Source organism: Sciurus carolinensis, chromosome 8, assembly GCF_902686445.1.
Source record: "Sciurus carolinensis chromosome 8, mSciCar1.2, whole genome shotgun sequence".
In the NCBI taxonomy this organism is placed as follows: Eukaryota; Metazoa; Chordata; class Mammalia; order Rodentia; family Sciuridae; genus Sciurus; species Sciurus carolinensis.
Genome location: NC_062220.1, coordinates 140,776,466 through 140,798,677, shown reverse-complemented (window position 1 = coordinate 140,798,677; position 22,212 = coordinate 140,776,466). Strand labels below are relative to the sequence as shown.

The 22,212-nt window shown below is 59.9% G+C and overlaps 1 protein-coding gene across 1 annotated transcript in view; it reads right to left on the bottom strand.

Annotated features, from left to right (window-relative positions):
* Nucleotides 1-1,490: 1,490 nt before the first annotated feature.
* The window catches only part of Tmem132c (transmembrane protein 132C), a 263,247-nt gene continuing 242,525 nt past the window's right edge, over nt 1,491-22,212 (bottom strand). The window contains 7 exon segments of the mRNA XM_047561338.1: nt 1,491-4,086; nt 9,583-9,627; nt 9,629-9,775; nt 10,820-11,093; nt 12,499-12,575; nt 12,577-12,705; nt 16,977-17,120. Of these exon segments, the coding sequence (XP_047417294.1) occupies nt 2,908-4,086; nt 9,583-9,627; nt 9,629-9,775; nt 10,820-11,093; nt 12,499-12,575; nt 12,577-12,705; nt 16,977-17,120 (1,995 nt within the window). The 3' untranslated portion in view covers nt 1,491-2,907.

The window sequence follows — 22,212 nt, the reverse complement described above, 5'->3', positions numbered from 1 at the left end:
ACAGCTCATTTACTGGACTTTTATTTATTTTTTTAATCATTATAGTTGTTGCTGTTTCTTTTTTCAGACCCTCACATTTCCGAAAGACCAGGAGAGGATTGGTGGGCTACGTGGGGGACGTCTGTCCACAGGCAGGTGTGAAGGGAAGCACAGGGAGCAGCCACCGCCAGCGGCTCAGTGACCCAGCACGCACCCGTCGATCTGTGCTGTCCCGACCTCCTCCTCTGCCTCTGAACTCTGACCGTGAGCGCCCTGAGGTCTGGCTCATTGTTCTGACCTTGGCGTGTGGCGCAGGCTGGGCACACAGCAGTGTTCAGTGACCACGTGCCCAGCGGCGTCCCAGGCCAGCAACAAAGAGATGGGCCCTTGTGTTTCACGATTTGCACAGGGAGGAAGCCCGTCTGCCCAGGCTCTGTGCTGTGGGGTCCCTGCTGCAGCCCAGGGTCCTTGAGGAAAGCCAGGGCCTTTCCTGGGGTGCCCATACCCGCCACACCTGTGGCCTTATTTGCAAAAGGCACTGACGACACACGTCCTCGGGAATAGATTACGGGTCACGTGTGGTCCAGACTCACCTGGTGAGGACCCACTTTCCCAAAGGGAGGGGTCGGGTACAGAGTGGAGTGAGCGGGGAGGGAGCCAGGAGTCCTTGAGGCTGATCCGGTTTGCTTTAGGGTCTGACAGGATCAGGGCTGCGAGCGAGCTCAGATTTGTCTTAAGCTTGCTTTTCCAAGGAGGAAACTGGCTCGATGTGACTGAGATTGTCACCCCTCACCCCACTTTCAGGAGAGTGTCCCGGAAGGATTCCAACGTCCGCTCCTCCAGGCAAATCGGTGCAGACAGAAGACACAGCAGTGGCCGGTCAGGGCTGGTGAGATCGGGGCCTGGGACGTGGCAGCTGAGGGGCACAGGGCTTCTCCTTGGGGTGATGGACGTGCTCTCAGACCGGGGCTGTGATGGGTGCCCCGCTCTGTGAGCAGGCTAGAGACACCCAGCTGGACGTCTTCCTGGTGGGTTCCACGGCATGAGAATTATGGAAAAACAGCAAGTTTTGTTCTGCTAAAAAAAAAACCCTGCCCAAACCAACGGGCAGCAACGATGGTCCTGCCCAGACCCTGAGCAAACGGTGACAGCTGGGAAGGAGGGTGAGAGATGGACCCTGCCTCCCGCAGGCCGCATGGCTCCCCCGCCAACCAGGTCCACGCGAGGCTTGCAAAGTGCAGGCCTCAACCAGCAGCACCCGCCGCACCCCTGCAGGTTGTTAAAAATCCTCCCGGAGCCACCCAGTCAGAAACCTGCGACAGGCCGGCTGCGGTGACCGGGATGCGGCGGAGGGCAGGTGGAGGTGAACGTGGGGCCACCTTCCCTTATTGGGTTCCCTTATTAGCAGTCGCTCCGGATCTTTCAGGAAGCAGAGGGGAGAGGCACATGCACGGGTCCCCTCGGCCCAGAGAAAACTGAAGGCAGAAGAAACACGCCGGATACGCTGCGTGGTCAAGCCATTGGGAGCACTTTAATGACAACTGGCATTACAGGTATAAATAAATATCTTCTTTCCGTCTATAATATGTGCTACAAATATACTTTGAAAAGGTCCAACCAAGCTTAAGAGGCTTCAGGACCCTTTCTCAGCTACTGACTTTAGTAATAATAATAATAATAATAATAAAAAACCACCAGCAACCATCCCTGGTATCTCTGTGAGCCTCTCTCCCTGCTGTGAGCGTGAAGCTCGGTCAGGACGTCCGCCATCCACAGCCACCGTTCGGAGAGTCTCAAAGGGGGTTACTTTACCCGGTGCAGGTCTTCTGTGCCACGTGCCTATCACTTTGGATGAATGCATTTTGCAATGCACGGCTACACGGTTATGCTCCTCGAGAACACAGTGAGGGACGTCTAACATAGGTTTCATCTTTTGCGTCTACGCTGGTACACCCTGCCCGACAAAGGAGGAACAGCTGGAAGCCCCCACCCCATACGGTTTTCATCTGGGGTCATTTTTCAGCAGTGGCTGTGGTCTGACCCCACCTCCTCCCTCCCAGGGCTCTCTGTGTGGAGGGGGACGTCCAGGATGAGCTCTGTTCTGCTGAACAGGACCCACCCACGGGCCTTGACCCTGTGATGTCGCTGGTGGGGTCACCGGCAGCTCCCGGCCACCCCCAACAGAAGGCGTCGAGAGCTTTCTCGAATTGTCAAGTCCCAACATACAACAGCAAAGCCGGAGGACAAGGAGAAGCACTACAGTCACAGCGGGAGGCCTTGGGGGGACTGGACATTGTTGCTAAAAAGCCCTCTGATGAAGAGAATATAATTTATATTTCATTTAGGAAAAATATACCACTCGATCCTCAGAAATCAACTTTAAATATAAATCAAAAGTGAGCTGGATGCAGAGAGGAAATGTGCAGGAGGAAGAGGCGGCCACGGCCGAAGCGCAGAGTTCCTCAGTTCTACCCCGAGGCCGCCTCTGCTGGGGGAAGCGTCTCTTCCCTGGCCCCGGCCACAGTCCTGGGGAAAGCGGAGGCGGCCGCGGAGCTGGGAGCATCCTGCGGAAGGCCCTCCTTCTGTCTTTTGCTCCTTTATTAGAAATATAAACATTATTATTTGTCTCTTTTTATTTGTCTTTTTGCTTTTTTTTTAAACAAATAATTTTTGGTAGCTTGTGTGTGTTGGTAAGACCCCTTCCCAGCGTTTCCGGCTGCACCCTGCCTGCCCCAGAACCAGAGGAGTTTCCAAAATCCACCGTCAGCAACTGCTAAGAAAACCCTTGATACAAAAGTGTCCTTCTGGGCTTCCGAACTTCCCACTGGGCCTTAGGGAGCCCAGCCATCCCGCTCAGCCTCTCAGGATGCCCTCTGTCCACTGGGGACCTGCAGGAAGGCTTCGGGGCCAGGCCCGTGGCCGGAGGACCTACACCTTCCCCTGGAAGTCCTCCAGGGCGTCTCTGAGCTCCTCGGGGGCCCCCGCGTCCACGTCCTGGTGCACCCACGGGATGTCCTCCTTGGCCCCGAGGATGGAGTTCACGGTGGGGCAGCCGCCATCGGTGGGGCAGGAGGGGAAGGTGGCGAACTTCACCTTCTTCCGCTTGGAGGTGGGCGAGTGTGGGGGCTCCTGCTGCTGGGCCTGGCCCGGCCTCCCGGAGTCCGCGGGCCGGCGCCCCTGGCCCTGCACGTGCTTCTGGGAGCCCCCGTTGAGGAGCAGGTGGCGGCCCTCGGCGCAGCCCCCCGGCCCACGGTCGATGACGGTGGTGTGCTCCTCCGGGGGCGGCGCGGGGTCCCCCAGGCTCCCCAGGAGCTCCGCCCCAGTGCCCAGCCACACCCAGTCGTGGGAGTGGGTCACGGAGGCCTGGCCCTCGGGGGGCACTTGCTTGTGCCTGTACTTGAGGGCGAAGGTGGCGCAGTTGATCAGGAAGACCAGGATGGCCAGGCAGAAGACGCCCAGCAGGGCGTACATGCCGATCTCCAGGTCGCTCAGGCCCCGGGGCGCCTGCAGCAGGCCGTTCCCCTCCAGCCCCGCGCCTGCCCCGGGGAGGCCCAGCTGGGCCGGGAAGTTGGTGAAGTCGAGGGGGATGTTCTGCAGCGGCGCCTCCCCGGGCCGCGCGCCCCCGTCCAGCCAGCGGCTCTTCACCGCCCTGCCGTCCAGCGGCGACCTGGCCCTCGTGGTGGCCCTCCGCAGGGCCCCTTCCTCGCGCTCAGGGGACGGCCCATCCTGGCCGGGACTCTCGTCCTGGCCCTTCCGACGGTGGCTGGCGTGGTTCTTGGTCTCCTCCTCCTCCGCGTCTCCGGTGGGGCTGGGGTCGGCGTCGTTCCGTCCAAACTTGACCCTGACGTTGCCGAAGCCCACGGCCAGGACGCTCTTGCGTTTGGATTTTTGGCAGGCCTCCGCGATGGTCATGTCCACTCGGACCAGTGGGCCCTGCCCTTCCCCTTCGGCCACCACGGTGGGCCACCTGGGAGAGCGGGCGGGGGCGACAGACACCACGGCCTCGTCCAGGGAGCTGGCGGCCAGGGAGAAGTCCTGGGTGTCATAGACGTCCAGGGGGGTCGCCGAGCCGTCGCTGAACTGCAGCCACGTGCTGACCACGGCTTCCTGTGGGGAGAGGCAGTCAGCACCCCTGGGCAGCCCTTCTCCTAGATCTCCCCACCAGCACGATGCCCCAGACAAGGCGCTGGACCCCGAACCCGCACCTGGGGGGTGACGAATCTGGGGGAGAAAACAGTCTCACACCAGGGTGGACAAAGCACCCCGACTCCCTTGACAGCTGGGCACGGCCCTTCCCAGGCCCTTCCCAGGCCCCTGCTTCCCATCCCGATGTACCCGGCAGAGGCTCAGTAAGCAGAAGCCCGGCCTCCTCCCTGGCACCCGTGGCCGCAGCAGAGCCCAGGCCAGGCTGGACACTCGGCGGCAGACCCTTGTGCCTCCAAGGCGGGAACTGCCCAGGGCAGACCAGGCCCTCGCACTAGCGTGGAGCCTGTGCCCCGGGGCCCGGCGCCGTCCAGGGGAATGGAGGCCGGTGGGGAAGGGCTGCGGTCCAGCCCTGCTCTGGGGCCAGTGCTGCTCACAGTCACCTCTTCTCTTTCATGGCTATGCTTCCTACTTGGTGACGGACTGACCAAGTGCCACAGCCCTGTGGTCAACAAGAGGCAGGCCGCGGGCGTGGCCGAGGGCGCTGCTCACTGCTAACCACTAGGCGGCCCCGGAGAGCCAGCGCCAGCCCGCGTCAGCCCCTGCAGGGAGGTACACAAGGTCCTCCCGACCTCCCCCTTCAGGTCAGGCTGATCACAGGGCCCTCAGGGCCCCGCCCAGACCCTGCCCTCGCAGCCCCAGCAGGCCGCCCGGACGCCCACTGGAAAGCCAAACCCCCACGGGATCCTGGGGTGGCTGTGGCATCACCTCTGGGCACAGAGTGGGGACTGCGAGGGCAGATGTCACACCCAGGAGAATTCCTTAGGAACCAGCAAAGCCACCGAGCTAGGAGGCCGTGGGGACGAGACGAGAGAAAGACTGTCCCCCACAGGCGGACGGCGTCCACCCCGAGAGAGATGGGCAGAGGAGCAGGCTGAGCCGAGCCCAGAGAAGGGTTGGGAAAGGTGACCACACGAGACGAGCAGACCTCGTCTCGAGAGCCCAGGAGATGGGACGCTCAGGAGAAGAGAGCAGGAGGGAGACCCCGGGGCGAGGCAGCGAGTGGGAGGCGGCAGAGGTGGAGGGCAGCCGCGGGCTTCTAGAAACAGAGCAGAGCGGCGGAAGCCCAGGGGCTGGCAGGACACAAGGAGACCCGTCACGGCTGCTTCCCAACGTCAACTCCCCAAGGCCTCGTCCATCCCAACCGGGCCCGAGTCCAGAGCACAGGGCAAAGGATCCTGGGCCCGCTTCACTAGAAACGCTGTGGCTTACTGAGATCAGTCACCTCCCCACGTCGTTTCGGTTCCCTTTGTTGGAAAATCGAAATGAATATTAAAATCTGATATGTCTTTAAAAGAGAACGACCCCTCCCTATTAGAGGCCAACAGCCGGGTTTCAAAGAACCCCTGGACTTGCCTGTGGCCGACCTCACCAGCCTGCTGTGTGGCCAGGCCTGCGTCCTTCCACCCCCATCATGGCCTGGCCGGCCCTGAGGCCCCTCCGAGTGGCCAGCGCCTCCCCAGGGACTTCGAGTAACCTGTGCCCCTGGAGAGCTGCCCGCTCCCTTCCCGTCACCTGCGGCTCATGGGCTCCCTCCGTCAATGGCAGTGCTGAGCCTCCAACTGCCCCCGCTGATGAAGACAGATGGGCCATTGCAGGAGGACAGGTGGCCTTGCCCTCCCCACGGAGGTCATGGCCAATCCTCCTCCTCAGGATTCCCGCTCACTGCGAGTTGCTCTGTGGGCTCGGCTTCTCTCCCGCTGTCCTCTCCTCTTTAACAGAGAACAGCCGGCCACTTTCTCACCCTGGGGACCAGGGCAGAGGAGCCAGGCTGGGGCCAGTGCGCTGCGTGTTCTGCACTTGCTCCCGTGGAGGCTCTGGGACGGTCAGGGGGCCGGCAGGATGGCCAGGAGGGCCCTGCAGACATGCTGCTGGGACCCCGACCGGGGCTCTGCCACGTGTGCCCCAGTCAGATGGGACGGAGGAGTCTCGAGAGCCTCACAGCAGAGGTCGCACGGGAGGCCGGGGTGAGGACCCCGCTGCTGGTGCCAAGGGGACAGGGAGAGGGGTAGTGAGAGTGAGCCAAGAGAGGTCCACAGACCACAGCTGCCCAGAGGGGACCTCAGCCACACCGAGCGAGGGCCACTGCACCAGCAGCAGGGTTTGGGCTGCAGGTCCTTCCCCAGATGGCGGGGAGGAGCCAGCCTCGCCACCTCCTGAGCAGAGTGCCCAGCGGGGCCCCCGACAGGCCTCGGAGCCAAGGCCTGGCTGAGGCTTTGAGCTGCTGAGTTGGTGGCGACTGTCACCTAGAGAGCCGAGTGAGCACTGCCCCTGGTCCCCACAGCCTCCAGGGCCAAGGCAGCCCAGGCGCCAGAGCCTGCACCGTTCACTCGGGACGCTGGCCCTGGCCCGTGGCACTGAAGCCGGCAGCCTTTGTGCCATTTCTAGACCCGTGTGCCCCCACAGACCCATGGGCCCGCTGGCACCTTGGACAGTGAATGTCCTGCATTCCCGCAGCTGTCCCCTCTTTGGAACACTGTGGAGTCCACTCAGGCACCTCAGGAATGAGGCCCCTGTTGCTGATCCCTGTGGGCACACTGCCTGTCCCGGCTGCCATGGAACAGAGCCACGTGGAACAGAATCACCATGGAACAGAGCCACTGTGGAACAGAGCCGCTGTGGTGCAGAGCCACCATGGAAGAGGCCCACTGTGGAGCAGAGCCACCGTGGAACAGAGTTACTGTGGAACAGAGCCACCGTGGTACAGAGCCACCGTGGAACAGAGCCACCATGGAACAGAGACACCGTGGAGCAGAGCCACCACGGAACAGAACCACCGTGGAAGAGAGCCACCGTGGAAGAGAGCCACCGTGGAACAGAGGCACCATGGAACAGAGCCACCACGGAACAGAACCACCGTGGAAGAGAGCCACCGTGGAAGAGAGCCACCGTGGTACAGAGCCACCGTGGAAGAGAGCCACCGTGGAAGAGAGCCACCGTGGTACAGAGCCACCGTGGAAGAGAGCCACCGTGGAACAGAGGAACCGTGGAACAGGCCACCGTGGAACAGAGCCACGTGGAACAGAATCACCGTGGAAGAGAGCCACCGTGAGCAGAGCCACCGTGGAACAGGCCCACTGTGGAACAGAGTCACTGTGGAACAGAGTCACCATGGAAGAGAGCCACTGTGGGACAGAGTCACCATGGAACAGAGTCACCGTGGAACAGAGCCACCGTGGAACAGAGCCACCGTGGAACAGAGTCACCGTGGAAGAGAGCCACCATGGAACAGAGTCACCATGGAACAGAGTCACTGTGGAACAGATTCACTGTGGAAGAGAGCCACCATGGAACAGAGTCACCATGGAACAGAGTCACTGTGGAACAGAGTCACTGTGGAAGAGAGCCACCATGGAACAGAGTCACCGTGGAAGAGAGCCACCGTGGGACAGAGTCACCATGGAACAGAGTCACTGTGGAAGAGAGCCACCGTGGAACAGAGTCACTGTGGAAGAGAGCCACCATGGAACAGAGCCACCGTGGAACAGAGCCACCGTGGAACAGATCCATTGTGGAACACAGCCACCGTGGAACAGAGTCACTGTGGAAGAGAGCCACCATGGAACAGAGTCACCATGGAACAGAGTCACTGTGGAACAGAGCCACCGTGGAACAGATCCATTGTGGAACAGAGCCACCGTGGAACAGAGCCACCGTGGAACAGAGTCACCATGGAACAGAGTCACCGTGGAGCAGAGTCACTGTGGAGCAGAGCCACCGTGGAACAGAGTCACTGTGGAAGAGAGCCACCATGGAACAGAGTCACCATGGAACAGAGTCACTGTGGAACAGAGCCACCGTGGAACAGATCCATTGTGGAACACAGCCACCGTGGAACAGAGCCACCGTGGAACAGATCCATTGTGGAACACAGCCACCGTGGAACAGAGCCACCATGGAACAGAGCCACTGTGGAACAGAGCCACTGTGGAACAGAGTCACCGTGGAGCAGAGTCACTGTGGAGCAGAGTCACTGTGGAGCAGAGTCACTGTGGAACAGGCCACTGTGGAACAGAGTCACTGTGGAACAGAGTCACTGTGGAACAGAGTCACTGTGGAACAGAGCCACCGTGGAACAGATCCATTGTGGAACACAGCCACCATGGAACAGAGCCACCATGGAACAGAGCCACTGTGGAACAGAGCCACCGTGGAACAGAGTCACCGTGGAGCAGAGTCACTGTGGAGCAGAGTCACTGTGGAGCAGAGTCACTGTGGAACAGGCCACTGTGGAACAGAGTCACTGTGGAACAGGCCACCGTGGAGCAGAGTCACTGTGGACCTCCCCGCAGGGACTGGCTCCCACCTCCCCCTGCTGCCTGCCTCCTGCGCTGCTGGTCACCAGAGGAACTGGGCTGAAGCAGGAGTCTGACTGAGACAGGTCTGCCTGGGGAGCCCGCGGTCCTGCGTGCCCATGGCACAGAGTGGCCCAGAGCCCTGTGCCCGTCCTGGTGGAAAGAGCCGACTCCGAGGAGCTCTACTCTGGCAGCTGCTGCTGTCCTCAGCTAGCGACTTGTTCATCCCGACTTGATCTCCAGCACCAGGTGGTCAGGCCGCGAGGGGGAGGGTGGCACTGTGAAGCCCTCCATCCCAAGTCCTCCTCTCCTCCAGGTCCAGCCTAGTGACCGCAGCGGAAGCAGAGAGCCCCGCGAGCGGGCGGGTGTCTCCCCACTCCCTTTCCCTGTGCTGCCTGGCTTCCTGCCCAGCCGAGTCTCCACGCAGGGGGCCATGTTCCCTGAGCACCTACTGCGTGCCCACGAACCTGGCGCTGGAGAAGGCCTGAGCCTACCATCCAGGAGGAGAACCCGCAGGCTGGGTGCACGCACGAACATGCAGCGGCTGCAGATCACACCGAGGCTGTGGGTGGAGCAAGGCTGGTGGCCCAGGCGCGGCACGTGGGCTGGGAGGAAAGGCAGCAGGAGCTGCAGGCCCCAGCTGGGTCTGAACATGGGACCCAGAGATGCTCGGGAAGCTGGGCCGCGTGCTCCAGGCCAGAGCCTGAGAGGCTTGGGAGAGGACACCTGTACCGTGGGAGAGGCCGGGAGCTGGGAGGGAGGCTGGTGAGGAGGCCTGCATGGGGGATCGTGGCCTCCGAAGATCAGTGGGAAGGCCCTGCATGGGTTATAGCTGGGGGGACGTGGGCTGACCCCTGGCTTTAGAGGCTCACTCTGCCCACCGTGGATGGGAGGGGCAGGGAGGAAGAGCATCCGACAGTCCCTCCCGGAGGCGCTGCGGGCGGCTTGCTCCTGGTCTGGGTCCCGCAGGCAGCTGGGGGACGAGGCTCTAGGGCTCAGGACCTGAGCTCCGCCTGGACCTGTGGCTGCCGACGGGCAGGGCGCTTCCTCCTCCCTGATCGGCAGGCGGCCGCCCCGCTCCGCCTGCCCCCGGCCCTGGCCCTACCTGTTTGGGGGTGCGAAGTAGCTCCTCGGCCGTGGCCACAGCGGTGAACGGCCTTGCTGTGCTCTGCACTGGGGTGGAGGCTGACGGACAGCCCGGCCACCAGTTGGATGGCCAAGTCCATCACTGACACTTTGTCTTCTAGCACGGTGACCGTTTTCTCCGCCAGGATGGAGTCCGACAGTGGGGACAGCACCTGGCAGGACACAAGGAGCACCCATCACGGCTGCTTCCCGATGTCAGAACTCCCCACGGGCCTCTTCCATCCCAACCAGGCCTGAGTCCAGAGCACAGGGCAAAGGAGTCACGTGCCCGTTTCACTAGAAGCGCTGGGACTTACTGAGGTCAGCCACCCCTCCCCACCTCATCTCGATTCCCTTTGTTGGAAAATAGAAACAAATATTAAAATCTATTATGTCTTTAAAAGAGAATGACCCCTCCCGTTTAGAGGAGGGTCCCTGTCCCATGCACGACCTGGTCAACTGTGCAGGGGGATCCTGTTGACGAGACTCATGAAGAGCTGCACAGAAACTGACTCTGTGCAGCCTGAGTCAGATTCTAAGTGAGCTACGGAATCAACTGGGGAGAACAGGACCGTGACAGTCCACACCTTCCACCCCAGCGCAGCGTGTCCTGTCGGGACACTGATCTCTCCCTCTCCCATGAGCTCCGTGGGGTGCAGATGTCCATGGGAGATGGCGGACTGGACAGGTCGCTTCCACATATGGTGCAAAGGTCAAGAACGGCATTCCAGATAGGGGTTGGTCAAGGCAGACCTGTGGGGTGGAGGCAAAGGCCGTCCACACCCCGCCGTCTGTCCTGAAATGTCCTACACATCTTTTGAAGCACAAGATGGGGTGTGGATTCTGAAGAGCTGGACATTGCCCAGCACAAAGGGATGGCAGTGTCCGGAAGCAGCAGAGGAAGGGAACTGCAGGCTCCAGCTGCCCCCTTGCAGATGCACAGAGGACAGGAAGGCCACCCCAAGAGGGGCAGGTAAGTGACTCTGGGGGCAGCTACTTGGGGGTCCGGAGGCCGTGTGGACGGGGAGGCAGCTGCGGTGCAGGCAGCACGGGTGCCGGAGCAGGACGGGAGCGCCAAGCGCTGGGCTGTGCTGCCCTTTCTATGCCATCTGGAGGGGGCCAGGAACTGGCCACGATGACCTGCCCACTGGGACCCCCGTCCCCCCTCTGGGAAGCGCGCTCCACCCCGCCACAGACGTTCCGGCTGCCCTTCCTACCTGGATGGTGGTCATTCCCACCTCCCGCCTGACCAGGATCCTGCCATCCTGGAGCGAGGCGATGTGAGGTGCCTCCAGCTTCATGAAGTCCACCACCAGGTGGGTGATGTCCAGCTGCCAGCCGGGGTCCAGCAGGTGGCTGGGCTGGCCCCAGGGCCCGGAGCCCTCGGACACAAACTGGATGAGGACCCGCACAGTGGCGTGCTTGAACTGCAGGGTGCAGCCGCGGCCCCGGCGCTCCTCCTCCTCTTCGTCCTCGCTCTCCCGCGTGGCCCTGGGGGAAGGAGAAGCCGCTCTGGATGGGGCCAGGAGTCAGCGGTGCCCACTGGGCCCCCCAGAGAGGATATTCTGCACCCAGGCCACAGGCAGCCAGCTCCACTCTGAGCGGCACAAAGGGCCGGGCCTCCTTCTGGAATTTGTTTATCAGCAGATTAAGACTCAGGGCTGACGCGTACCAAGCACCAAGCACCTGTGTACTAAGTGTCCCTTCCCAGGATGGCTACTTAAACGCAAATGAATGCAAATTAAATGCACTCAAAGCCCCAACTTCTGGGTCACACTGTGGTTCAAATACTCTGGCTGCCGTGTGGGCGGCTACCAGATTGGACAGCATCCCTCTAGGACATCCCACTGCTGCGGAAAGTCCCATTGGACAGAGCTGCTGGTGCTCTTGAGGTGGGCCAGGCCCCCCGCTGGGCCCCATGAACTCTGCAGCCACAGGCCTCTGGCTATCCTTATGTCTAGAGGCAACAGAGAGGTCAGGGGTCTGGGTCAACTCGTGAAGCTGTCCCACAGCACACCTTCCTTGGCTCGGAACTCAGTGCTGGTGTCCTGGTTCCACGTGGGACACGCCCATTCTCTTGGCCTCTCTGGAGCCCAGCATGAACTGGAGGACGGCCGTCCTCCCTGAGGGACTGGTTTCTCTCACGCTCTTCCGGTAGGACGTCTGACTTCTGTGCCTGGCACTCTTCCTGAGACACCCTCTGGGGCCTATGGGAGGATCCTGGTGCCTCAGAGCCACCCGGGAAACAGTCCTGATGGCCCAGCAGGAATTCCAAGGGAATTCCAGGCAGGAAGCCAGGACCTCAGCCACAACTCTGACTTGGCTGAGTGGGGGGCTCAGAGCTCCCTGAGTACTGGACCCCACGCTCCTGCATGGGACAATCCAGAGTCACACAGAATAGATAAACTAGAGGCTGTTTGCAAACAGTAGCCCGTGTTCCAGTATAAATGCAATTAAATTTGGTCCAGTAATTTGACCTGCAGTATTTCAAGCTTAGATATTCACAAAACACAGGAAAGGGCAGATGCTTTCCTTAGAGAAATTCAATCCAAACTTAAGTCCCCTGGGGGTTGAAGGCCTAGAAAAATGGAAAATTTGAGGTGACATTTGGGGACCCACTTGCAATACAGCCTCACCAAACCCACGTGAAGCAGGAGGACATCTCGGGCTTGATGCAGACCCGTGGGTCCAGCTCTGGATGGCTCAGGCTTGAGCAGCTTGTGGGTCCAGCTCTGACTGGGCCATCCCAAGTCCTCATCAGGATTAGGGGACGTAAGAGTTGTAGGAACATCAGTACCTACTATGCGCCAGGTGCTGAATGGCCCCTTGAGTGTTAGGACTCTGAGTACAGCTGTCATTATCTCGGCTCTTGGACACTTCCTCCACCCCAGCTCACCTCTTGCTGGCCACGATGGGGACCCTCCAGCCCTTAATCTGGCTGAGCTCAGTGTCAGAGACCTCGATCTGCAGGGGACAGCCGGGGCACCCACACGGTGATGTGCAGCGGGGCGCTCAGGTACTGGTAGGTGAAATTCACCACGGCCTCCATCCTGCCCTTTGTCTCTTTGCCATTGACGAAGACGTAGTCGCAGTGGTCGGACACCTGCAGAGGCAGACGGAGAGGGGATGGAGATGTCCTGCAGGACCCTGCAGACCACTGTCTTCAGCTCGTTCCATTTCCTCGGAAAGCACACTGAGCTTCCAGTTCCTCAGACAAGGACCTGGCACAGACGGGCACATTAGAAGTGCCCCTTCCTGGGGTGAGGATGATGGTTACAATGCCGGGAAGAGAGCCAGGTTCTGCTTTGGCCATCAACGAACTGAACACAGAAATAGAAGCACAGTTGAATTATGGAGAGATGACATGACCTATCTCCTAAAGCCAGGTGATTGGGTGCAATTTACAGGCCGCTTGTGCCTGTATCACTTCCTAAACCGCGACATCCTTGAAGGCAAAAAGTGCATCATCTTCATCTCCAACCCTTGGTTCCTTATATCAGCTGCTCATGAAGCAGAGCTCAGCAAGAGTGGATGGTGGACATATGGAGGGATGGAGGGATGGAGTGATGGAGGGATGGAGGGATCAGGATGGAGGGATGGAGTGATGGAGGGATGGGGAATGGAGGGATGGGGATGGAGGGATGGGTATGGAGGGATAGAGTGATGGAGGGATGGGGATGAAGAGATGGGGGATGGAGGGATGAAGTGATGGAGGGATGGGGATGGAGAGATGAGGGATGGAGGGATGGGGAAGGAGGGATGGAGGATGGAAGGATGGGGGATGGAGGGATGGAGAAATGGAGGGATGGGGGAAGGAGGGATGGAGATGGAGGGATGGAGAGATGGAGGGATGGAGAGATGGAGGGATAAGGGATGGATTAGATGGGTGAATAGATGAACTGATGGAAGGATGGATGGATGAATGGATAAATCAATGGATGGTTAGACAGATGGATGGAAGGACAAACAGATTTGTGAGTAGGTGGACAAATGGTTGACTTGCTGGCTAGATGGATGGATGGAAGGATGATCAGATGAATGAATGGATGAGTGAGTAGATGGAAAGATGGATGAATAGATGGAAGGATGAATGGATGGATGGAGGTGGGGGGAGGAAGGGAGGGTCAGATTTGTGGAGAGCCAGCCAGATGAATGAAAGGAAGGACAGATGGATGAAAAGAGCCCTCCCTTTGTGGGGGTGCCTCAGCACAACCCTCAAGGACTTGGGGTTGAGTGGAGAGAGGACATGGAGGCAAAAGCAGTGGAAACACAGGAAGTCAATTTGAAAGCCCCTAGGATACCTCGGGCTGCGTTTCCTAACCTCCCAGGTCAGCGACTCCTTCGAGAATGCACAGGAGGCTCCTCTGTGCTAGAGTAGCACATGCACATGTTGAGCTTAGCATCCCGAGTTCACGGATTCACCACGTCCACGTGGCATTCACCCTGCTAAGCTATCATTGCCGACTCGCTTATCTGTCTGCTAGGCTGTGTGCTCTGGAAGGAGCAGATCCCTGCTGGGGGTCTGGACCCCACCAGATGACCTCCAGAGCACCTCCGGGGCCGAAGCAGTGGGCCTCCCGTGATCACACCCTCTCCTTCCCACCACCCGGGGTGGCGGGTGGCCACTCTGGGCCGATTTTCATCTGCCATGCACAGTTCTGTTTGCAGAGGCAGCTGGTGAGGGCGGGGCAGAGAGACTCGCTCCATCTGCTGGGGACAGTGGCAGGGAGCAGCTGGGAGGGACACACGGAGGTGGCTTCTCACTCATGGTCAAGAGGCATGTCAAAGTGTCCCCGCATTGATGAAGGATGGAAACCAATTTTGGCTGCTGCCCCAGACTGGCCATTAGCACATCAGCACTGCCCCAGATCCGGGCAGTGCTAGCGTAGCGGCCGGCAGGCGCCCGTCAGGGACCTCTCTAATCAACGCTGTAACTCACGGACGGCGGCTTTCTCCTTCGCTACCTGTCTGGGTGGGGGGAACCTGGCCCCCGAGGAATAGACGAACATTCGAGAGGAAGGCCAGAGGTTCGAGGTCACAGGGCACGGCAGAGCCCTGTCACTGCCTGTCCGGGGGTGTCCTAACCAACAGGGGAGGTCTCCGGGTGCACGGTCACCTCCTAAGTGACCGGCAGTGAGGACCGTGGTGCCCCAAAGCGAGCCGGCTCTGCCACAGCAGGAAGCAGCCTCTTCTTGGTCCTGGGTGGGTGGGCTGCCCGTGGGACCCTGCCACGCTGATATGAACCATCAAGGCTGATGCACGGGGGCCGTGAGGACCTGGAGGGCAGGGCTGGCTCACGGAGGTCCTGCCTGGGTGGCACAGGGTCATGTGCCACAGTCTGGTCTCTCAGCCTTGGCATTTCCCAATGGTGTCCCCTGGGGAGAGTCTGGGGTCAGTCTCCAAGGAGGAAGAGAGGTACCTACCGGCCAGCCTCTGCTGTCCAGGGCCTCCTCCACTCTCAGGGGACGTTGTGGGGTTGCTGAGTTGCATCCCAGCCTCTGCTTTCCATCAGGGGGCGTTGGGGGGATGCTGACTTGCATTCCAGCCTCTGGTGACTAAGGCCTCCTCCACCGTCAGGGGATATTGGGGGGCTGCTGACTCACATCCCTACAGGTCCCCAGTCTTGGATGCGGGAGGATGGCAGGGGTGACTCTCCCTGGAGGCTGAGGCTGCCAGGCTGGCCCACTCCGGGAAGCCACTGCTGGCAATGATGAGTGGCCCTGGTTCCCACGGTGACCGGTACCCCCTCTCGGCATCGTCGTCACTGGGTTCCGCACCTTCGATGCCACCTCTTGCTGATGATGTGCCAGTCCTGCTGCTCAGCACCTCCTTGTGGACCACTCAGGAGTCCTTGCCTGACCTGTGGAGACCAGGCTGCCGAGGAGCCCTCGCCCCACACTAGGTCACTCAGAGGGAGTGACAGAGGAGACCCAGTCCTGTCTGTGGGCTGCTGGTCGGGCCACACACAGGTGCTGGTTCCCGAGAGCATCCCTGCCGGGTGAGGTCAGCTTCCTCCACCTCAGCTCCATCACGGGCTTCTCTGTTGTGCAGCCATGAGTAGCCACCACTGGATGCCAGCAGCCTCCGCCTCACATGATGCTAAGCCAAGGAATGGACGGCAGAGAACTGCAGATCCACAGGGACAGAAGTAGCTCAGTGGTTGCCCAGGGCTGGAGGCAGGGAAGAGCAACTCGCCCCAGCAGGTGACACTAGTGTCCCGTGTCTGGGTCACGGAGACGCACGAGCTTCAGGTCCCCAGGCCAGGGCTCCTCTCCTGTAGCACAGCAGGCACATGTGCCAGTGTCACTGGCCCTCTGCATGACCTTGTGGCGCTGAGCTTAGGCCTCCGCGTCTGTCTCAGACCCGGGAGGCAGGAAGGTTCATTTGCCTGCACTGAGCGAAACCTCCGCGTCTTCAGACTCCACAAAACTGAGCTCCCGAAGCCTGAAGCCTCTGGGTCCCCAGCAGAGAAGCACCGACTAGACGTGGGCTCCCGCCCGTCTCCTCCACAGCGACCAGTCGCCGCCCTCCAGCCGCCCTCCTGCCCGCCCAGCCCCTCCATGATGCCTCCGTGGCTCCCGACTTGAGAGGCTGTGCTGCTCCGCCCACGGCCAGCGATGCCACCTCCCGGTCTCAGGGGCAGCTCTCAGTCTGAAACGCCTCTTCCCTAAAGACACAGATCGCATTCCGGGAACGCGGGCCACGGGCTCCTTGTCAGCATCATTGAAGGGCAGCCGAGGGTCGCCCTGGGTGTAGCTCTGATGGACTCTCTTCCTGGGTCTTGTTCTCCCCTGGTTTTGAAGCTAAAAATAGATTCCTTCTCTCCGGAAAACTGGCTGGAGTCTCCTTCCAAGCTGTCACTCGCCCAGCTGAAGTGGCCCTGTCCCCGGTCCTGCCTCCCCCTCCTGTCTCTCAACCACCGCTCTACTCTCTGCATCTGCGAATTTAACTCAGGAGGAGGTCAAGGGCTCTTTCACAACATGGTGACCACAGTCAGTAACAATGCACTCGCTTTTGAAAATGTTTCTGAGATTGTTTCAAGTGTTCTCATCACAAAAAGACCCGTGAGGCGATGCACAGGAGGGTAATGAGCTGAGAGAGCTGTTCCGCCGCACCCGCGTGTTCTCCAAAGCCACGCAAGTACCTGGTAAATAGGTAGAGTTCTCATTTTTCCATTAAATAAACGTGGAAGGAAGGAAGGGACGGAGGGAGGGAGGGAAAAATAAAGAGAAACCTAGATGAGCAGAGTGGTAAAATGAGGCAGGACCGGGTGGGACCTGTGGGGTGGGCTGGGCATGCGCAGACCGGTGGACTACCCTTCTCTGGGCGAGCTTCCCTAGAGAGCGGAGCCCGGCTGCCTGCGGAGCCACTTACTTTGATGACACCCTCGTCCGCAGACTTGCACTCCACCAACTCCGAGACGTTGGCCACCGCGCCGTTCTCTTCCACGGAGACCAGCCTGAGGGGCATGGCCACTGTCTTTACCGTGAGGATGGCTGTGTTCAGGATCTCAGTGTCCTGCCAAAAGAACCAGATGCACAGGATCAGGGGGTCTCCGTCCCTGGGATCCCCCAGGTAAGCGCCAGGCTGTCAGGTAGACAAGACACGGGGGCACTTGCTTAGGAGGGAAAAGGCCGAGCTGTGAGATGGATTCTCAAGAACGCGCAATGCTTGGTCCACGCCTATCCTCTTCCCAGCTTCCCGTGACCACAGGTGCCCTCTGTTCCCCATTGGCCAGGCTGTGGTGTGAGCCCCAGAAATGTCCTTGGGTCCCTCGGGCCAGCAGGTACCGTGGCGGGCCCCACAGTGCCCTCTTCTCCCCCTGCAGCAGATGTCCACCATCTGACCTCAGAGCCTGGACTACGTCACCTGACTTGGTAAGAGGGACTTGCAGGATCTTGAGATGGGGACACCATCCTGGGTGGCCCGATTCTAGCATCTCCCTAGGAGGGGGCCACAAAGGTCAGAGGAAGGAAACGGATCCCAGGGGAGAGGGATGAGGTCAGGGGACACGGCCGTGACCTGGAGCTGGTTTGGCCTCCAGGGACAGAGGCAGGGTGGTGCCCCCAGAGCTGTTGAGGAGCACCACCCTGAAAACCAGCCCCTGAGGCTGGTCACGGACCCCGACCAGAGCTGTCAGACCCTCAAGTCCTGGTGACAGCACAGCAAACAGGATGGGCGGCAGGCGGCTCAGAGTCCCGGGGAGGCTGGAGAGCCCTGTGCCAAGGTGGGACCAGGTCACCACTGAGGATCCTGGGAGCAGGGAGCCGGGCATTCTCTCCAGTGAGGCAGCCAGGATGCCTCCCGCCTCCCACCTGTGCATCGCCCTGCCTGAGATCGTCCTGGGAGGGTGTCTCTGGCTGGCCCCGCTGGGCTCAGGGCCCCCTCCTCACCAGAGGAGGACCCCACAGGTGGACCAACAAGACTACTAGACAGATTTCCAGAGGAAAAGCGGGTTCGAAAGATTAGATTCATGTTATCAGAAAGAGACAGGATGGTGAACTTCCTGCTGGATCAAGAGCAGCAGATTCCCCCCACGGGGCCACCAGGTCGGCCCCTGGAGCCTGTGATGGCTGCACAGCCGCAGGGGACCCGGAACCCGGGGCTGCATTGTTTGTTTGTTTGTTTTTCATTGAGGGTCTTGTTATGTGGCCCAGGCTGGCCCGGAACTCCTGGGCTGCAGCAACCCTGCTCCAGCCCTGGGTTCCAGCTACGCACTTGGGTTTATTTTTGGCAGTACTGGGGCCTGACACCAGGGGCGCTCTACCCTGAGCTACTTCCCCCGCCCTTTTATTATTGTTATTTTTTGTTTGTTTCAAGTCAGGGTCTCACTATTTGCCAGACTGTCCATTTTTTGTTTGTTTCAAGTCAGGGTCTCACTATTTGCCAGACTGTCCTTGAACTTGTGATCCTCCTGCCTCAGCCTCCAGAGCAGGGTCCTCCTTGTTTAGTGAAGACTTTTCAGCAAACGGGAACCTCTTCCTCTGCTGCCCCAGGGAAGTCCCTCCATCACAGCCAGGGGCCTTGGCTGATTCTGTTCTGATTCTGTCTTTCAAATTCTGAGCACGCCCCCTCCTGCCCGCACTGAGACTTGCCAAGCAGGGGAGAGTCTGTGGGGTGCAGCTGCCCGCAGGTGGGGCTGTGTCTAGCGCTCCATTTCCGCGCACAAGGTCGCGCTGTCTTCTGAACCCGTGTCTGTGACCCTTCTCTTGGTGGCCAGATGAAGGTGCGAAAGGGCCTCTGGCCTCGGGACACCGGCTGACACCTTTTACCCTGGGGTCTGTTTTTCCCAGGGTCCCTCTCCAGAGACTGCTCTGGTTTGAAGCAGGAGAAGCGAGGGAAGAGCCTTTCTGTTCTTCCTCCAGGGAAGCAATTGACAGGGGAGCTCCGCAGCGCTCGGGGGCACGGTGGGGGAGGCTGGGTTAGGAGTGAGCCGGGTCTGCCCCGGTGCTCCCTGGTGCTCAGGATTCCTGGGGCTGTGGCTATAATCCCCACAGCTTGCCGGACGGCAGGAACCCCCAGTCCCCTTCCAGGCCCTTCCAGGTGACGTGCTCAGAGTTCAGCCCGCAGCTTCCCCCAGCGCGGCCTCTGGCTGTGGCTTCAGGACAGCTGCAGGCTCCCGAGGACTCACTATGGTTTGTCTCCTCTGGCTGTAGCCATTTCACACCCGCACACCTACACTCATTTGCACACACATGCACGCTCACCGGGTCCTGCCTTCACACTCCCTGTCTGCACTGCACGAAGGCTGAGAGGGCTGGACCCCAGGCTTCCCTGACCACACTGATTTCAGGGCACTAACAGCCACGGAAAGAACAGGTGACAGGAGGAAATGCCTCCCTCTGGGACAGGTCGGCAGCCCTGTGGGGACCTCCCGGGTTCACAAGCCGCTCTCCTGAGCAGGGAGTGCTCGGTGCCTGGTGAGCTCCGTGAGTCTGGGAGCTGCACTCTTCTCCGTGAGGAACGACACCGGCTCGCGTGGCCTCCACCCGTCTCCTGTCATCGTTGAGAATCTGTCTCACTCAGTCCATTTGGACCAGAGCAAAATTCCACAGACGGGGCGGGTTTCGAGCAACACACACTTGATCCTCACAGCTCTGGAGGCCTGAGGTCCAAGACCAAGACTCAGGCCTGGTGAAGGCGGAGTTAGTGTGTGTGTGTGTGTGTGTGTGTGTGTGTGAGTGTGTGTGTGTGTGTGTGTGTTTGTGTGTGTGAGTGTGTGTGTGAGTGTGCATGAGTGTGTGAGTGTGAGTGTGTGTGTTTGTGTGTGTGTTTGTGTGTGAGTGTGTGTATGTGAGTATGTGTGTATGTGAGTGTGTGTGTTTGTGTGTGTGTGTGTTTGTGTGTGAGTGTGTGTATGTGTGTGTGTGTGTTTGTATGTGTGGATGTGTGTGTTTGTGAGTGAGTGTGTGTATGTGTGTGTGTGTGTGAGTGTGTGTGTATGTGAGTGTGTGTGTGAGTGTGTGTGTGTGTGAGTGTGTGTGTGTGAGTGTGAGTATAAGAGAGAGAGGTTGGTGCAGACACAGGGTTCTGTGTGGCTGGTTGCAACTCCCGAAAGCTTTTTAGTAGAGGCAGTCCACTGGAGACCAGGACATTATTTAAGTGCACACAATTGCACTGTTTCTGAGACCCACAAGCTGTCCTGTGCAGGGGCTGCTGGGAGCTGGTGTGCCTCCCTTCCCCCTGTCCCTATGGCTGCCCAAGAAAGCTTCCGCTGCTGGCTGCCTACCCCTGACCCAGCTCCTTCTGGGCAGTGGAAGCTCAGCCTCTTGGAGGGCAGACCTCTGAGAGATTCCGGGTTCTGGCAAATTCCAGCACCTGTTTCCCACACAGCCGTGGGGCCTTCGGAGGGCTGAAGCCCTGGTGTCGCCGCCCGGAGACGTGTCACTAGGTGCTTCCTCCCTCCTCTCCCTCCACTCCCTGTCCTTCCCTGCCCGCGCCCGGCGGAAGCTGCTCTGTCCCTCTGTGTAGTCAGTGGCATAGGGCACTTAAATCACGTCCTTTCAAATTTGCGAAGAGCCGGAGGCTTTGGATTAAACACGCCTTGTTGTTGACTCTTCCTCATAAATGCTAATTGCTTTGGCCGCTTTAATTTTAAATCAATAAAGAACATAGAATTGCTTCTGGAGCGTGAGACTCAGGACTGCCAACCGACTAAAAGGCCGCCTGGGACATGACCAGTGGTGGTCCTGGGGTCTAGACCCTGGGGGCGGAGGAGAAAAGGGGTGGGCCAGGTGACAGCACCCGAGGGTGGCTCAGCCTGGAGCAGTCAGGACACGTGCGGAGCGGGAGGGCGGGCGCTGAAGGCCAGCTACAGGGACAGGGAGCTGGCGAGGGCGCTGGGCAGGGACGGCTGCTGGGCTGGGGAAAGGCTTTGGAATTGGATGGGGTGACGGCCGCGAACTTGACCAAGGCCGGACCTCTGAGGAGGGTACTCTCAAGAGGCACGTCTTATGGCGCAGGAATGGTATCTGAAGAAGAGGAAGAAGGGGCGGAGGGAGGGAGGGAAATGGGGGAGGAAGGGCGGTGGAGGGAGGGAGGGAGGAAGAGAGGGAGGACATGAGGGTGGACCCACCAAGAGGCCCAGGCCAGGCCAGACTGCCTCTGACTCTGGGCCTGCAGGGAGGCCTTGGAAAGCCAACCCGTGTTCACCTTGGAAACAGGAGGAGAGAGCACAGTTCACGGCACAGCGGCCAGGACACCTGGTCCAGGGCCCATGGGGCAGCTGGTCGTGTGGTCCTCAGTCCTCAGATAGGGAAACTGAGGTGCAGGGTGGGGTGAGCTGGCCACAGTCCAGCAGGGTTGGGTGTCCACCCAGGACAGTACGTGTGTCCTGACCACATCTCTGGCTGGCAGGTGAGGAGTGAGGACAGAGCTTCACCCGCATCCTGGCTCTGCCCCGCCCTGGCTGTTCTTTGCCTTCTCCAAGTGTCAGCTCCCTCCACTGGACTGGAGGAATACCTGGGGGGGTCAGATCTGGTCATGGTTGGGACCACCCCTGGGGCAGGAACAGTCCAGGGCCTCAGGGCAGCTGGCGAGCCTGGGTGCTGGGGCAGGGAGTCGTGGGTGGTGGAGGGTTCAGACCTCCCACAGGGATCTCTTTGCTCCTTTGAGCTGTTGAGGGACACCTCGTATCTAACATTGGGGTGTGTCGGGGAAAGAATGGAAAATAAAGTAAAAGCAAATCAGTCATTTGTAGTCATTTTTTCCTTTATAAAGGAGAAATTGAGGCCAGTGTCTCAGTCAGCTTTCTGCCTCTGTGATCAGAACACCCAACAAGGGCAAGGTTAGAGAGGGAAAGCTTCTTTCGGCTCATGGTCCCAGAGGTTTCAGTCCGTGACCGACTCCACCCATTACTCCAGGCCCAAGGTGAGGTCCCAAGGTGGTGGTCATGGCCAGAGTCTGTGGTGGAAGAAAGTTGCCCAGGACGTGTGGCCAGGAAGCAGAGAGGGAAGGAGGAGAGGGGTCATAGAGCAGGTCCCCAGGCCCCCAGTGACCACCTGCTCCTGCCACACCCCATCTGCCCAATCACCACCCAGGAAGTCCATTCAAGCTGGATGGGCTGACTAGGTCCCTGCTCTCACGATGCCATCTCTCCCCCTCTGAACAT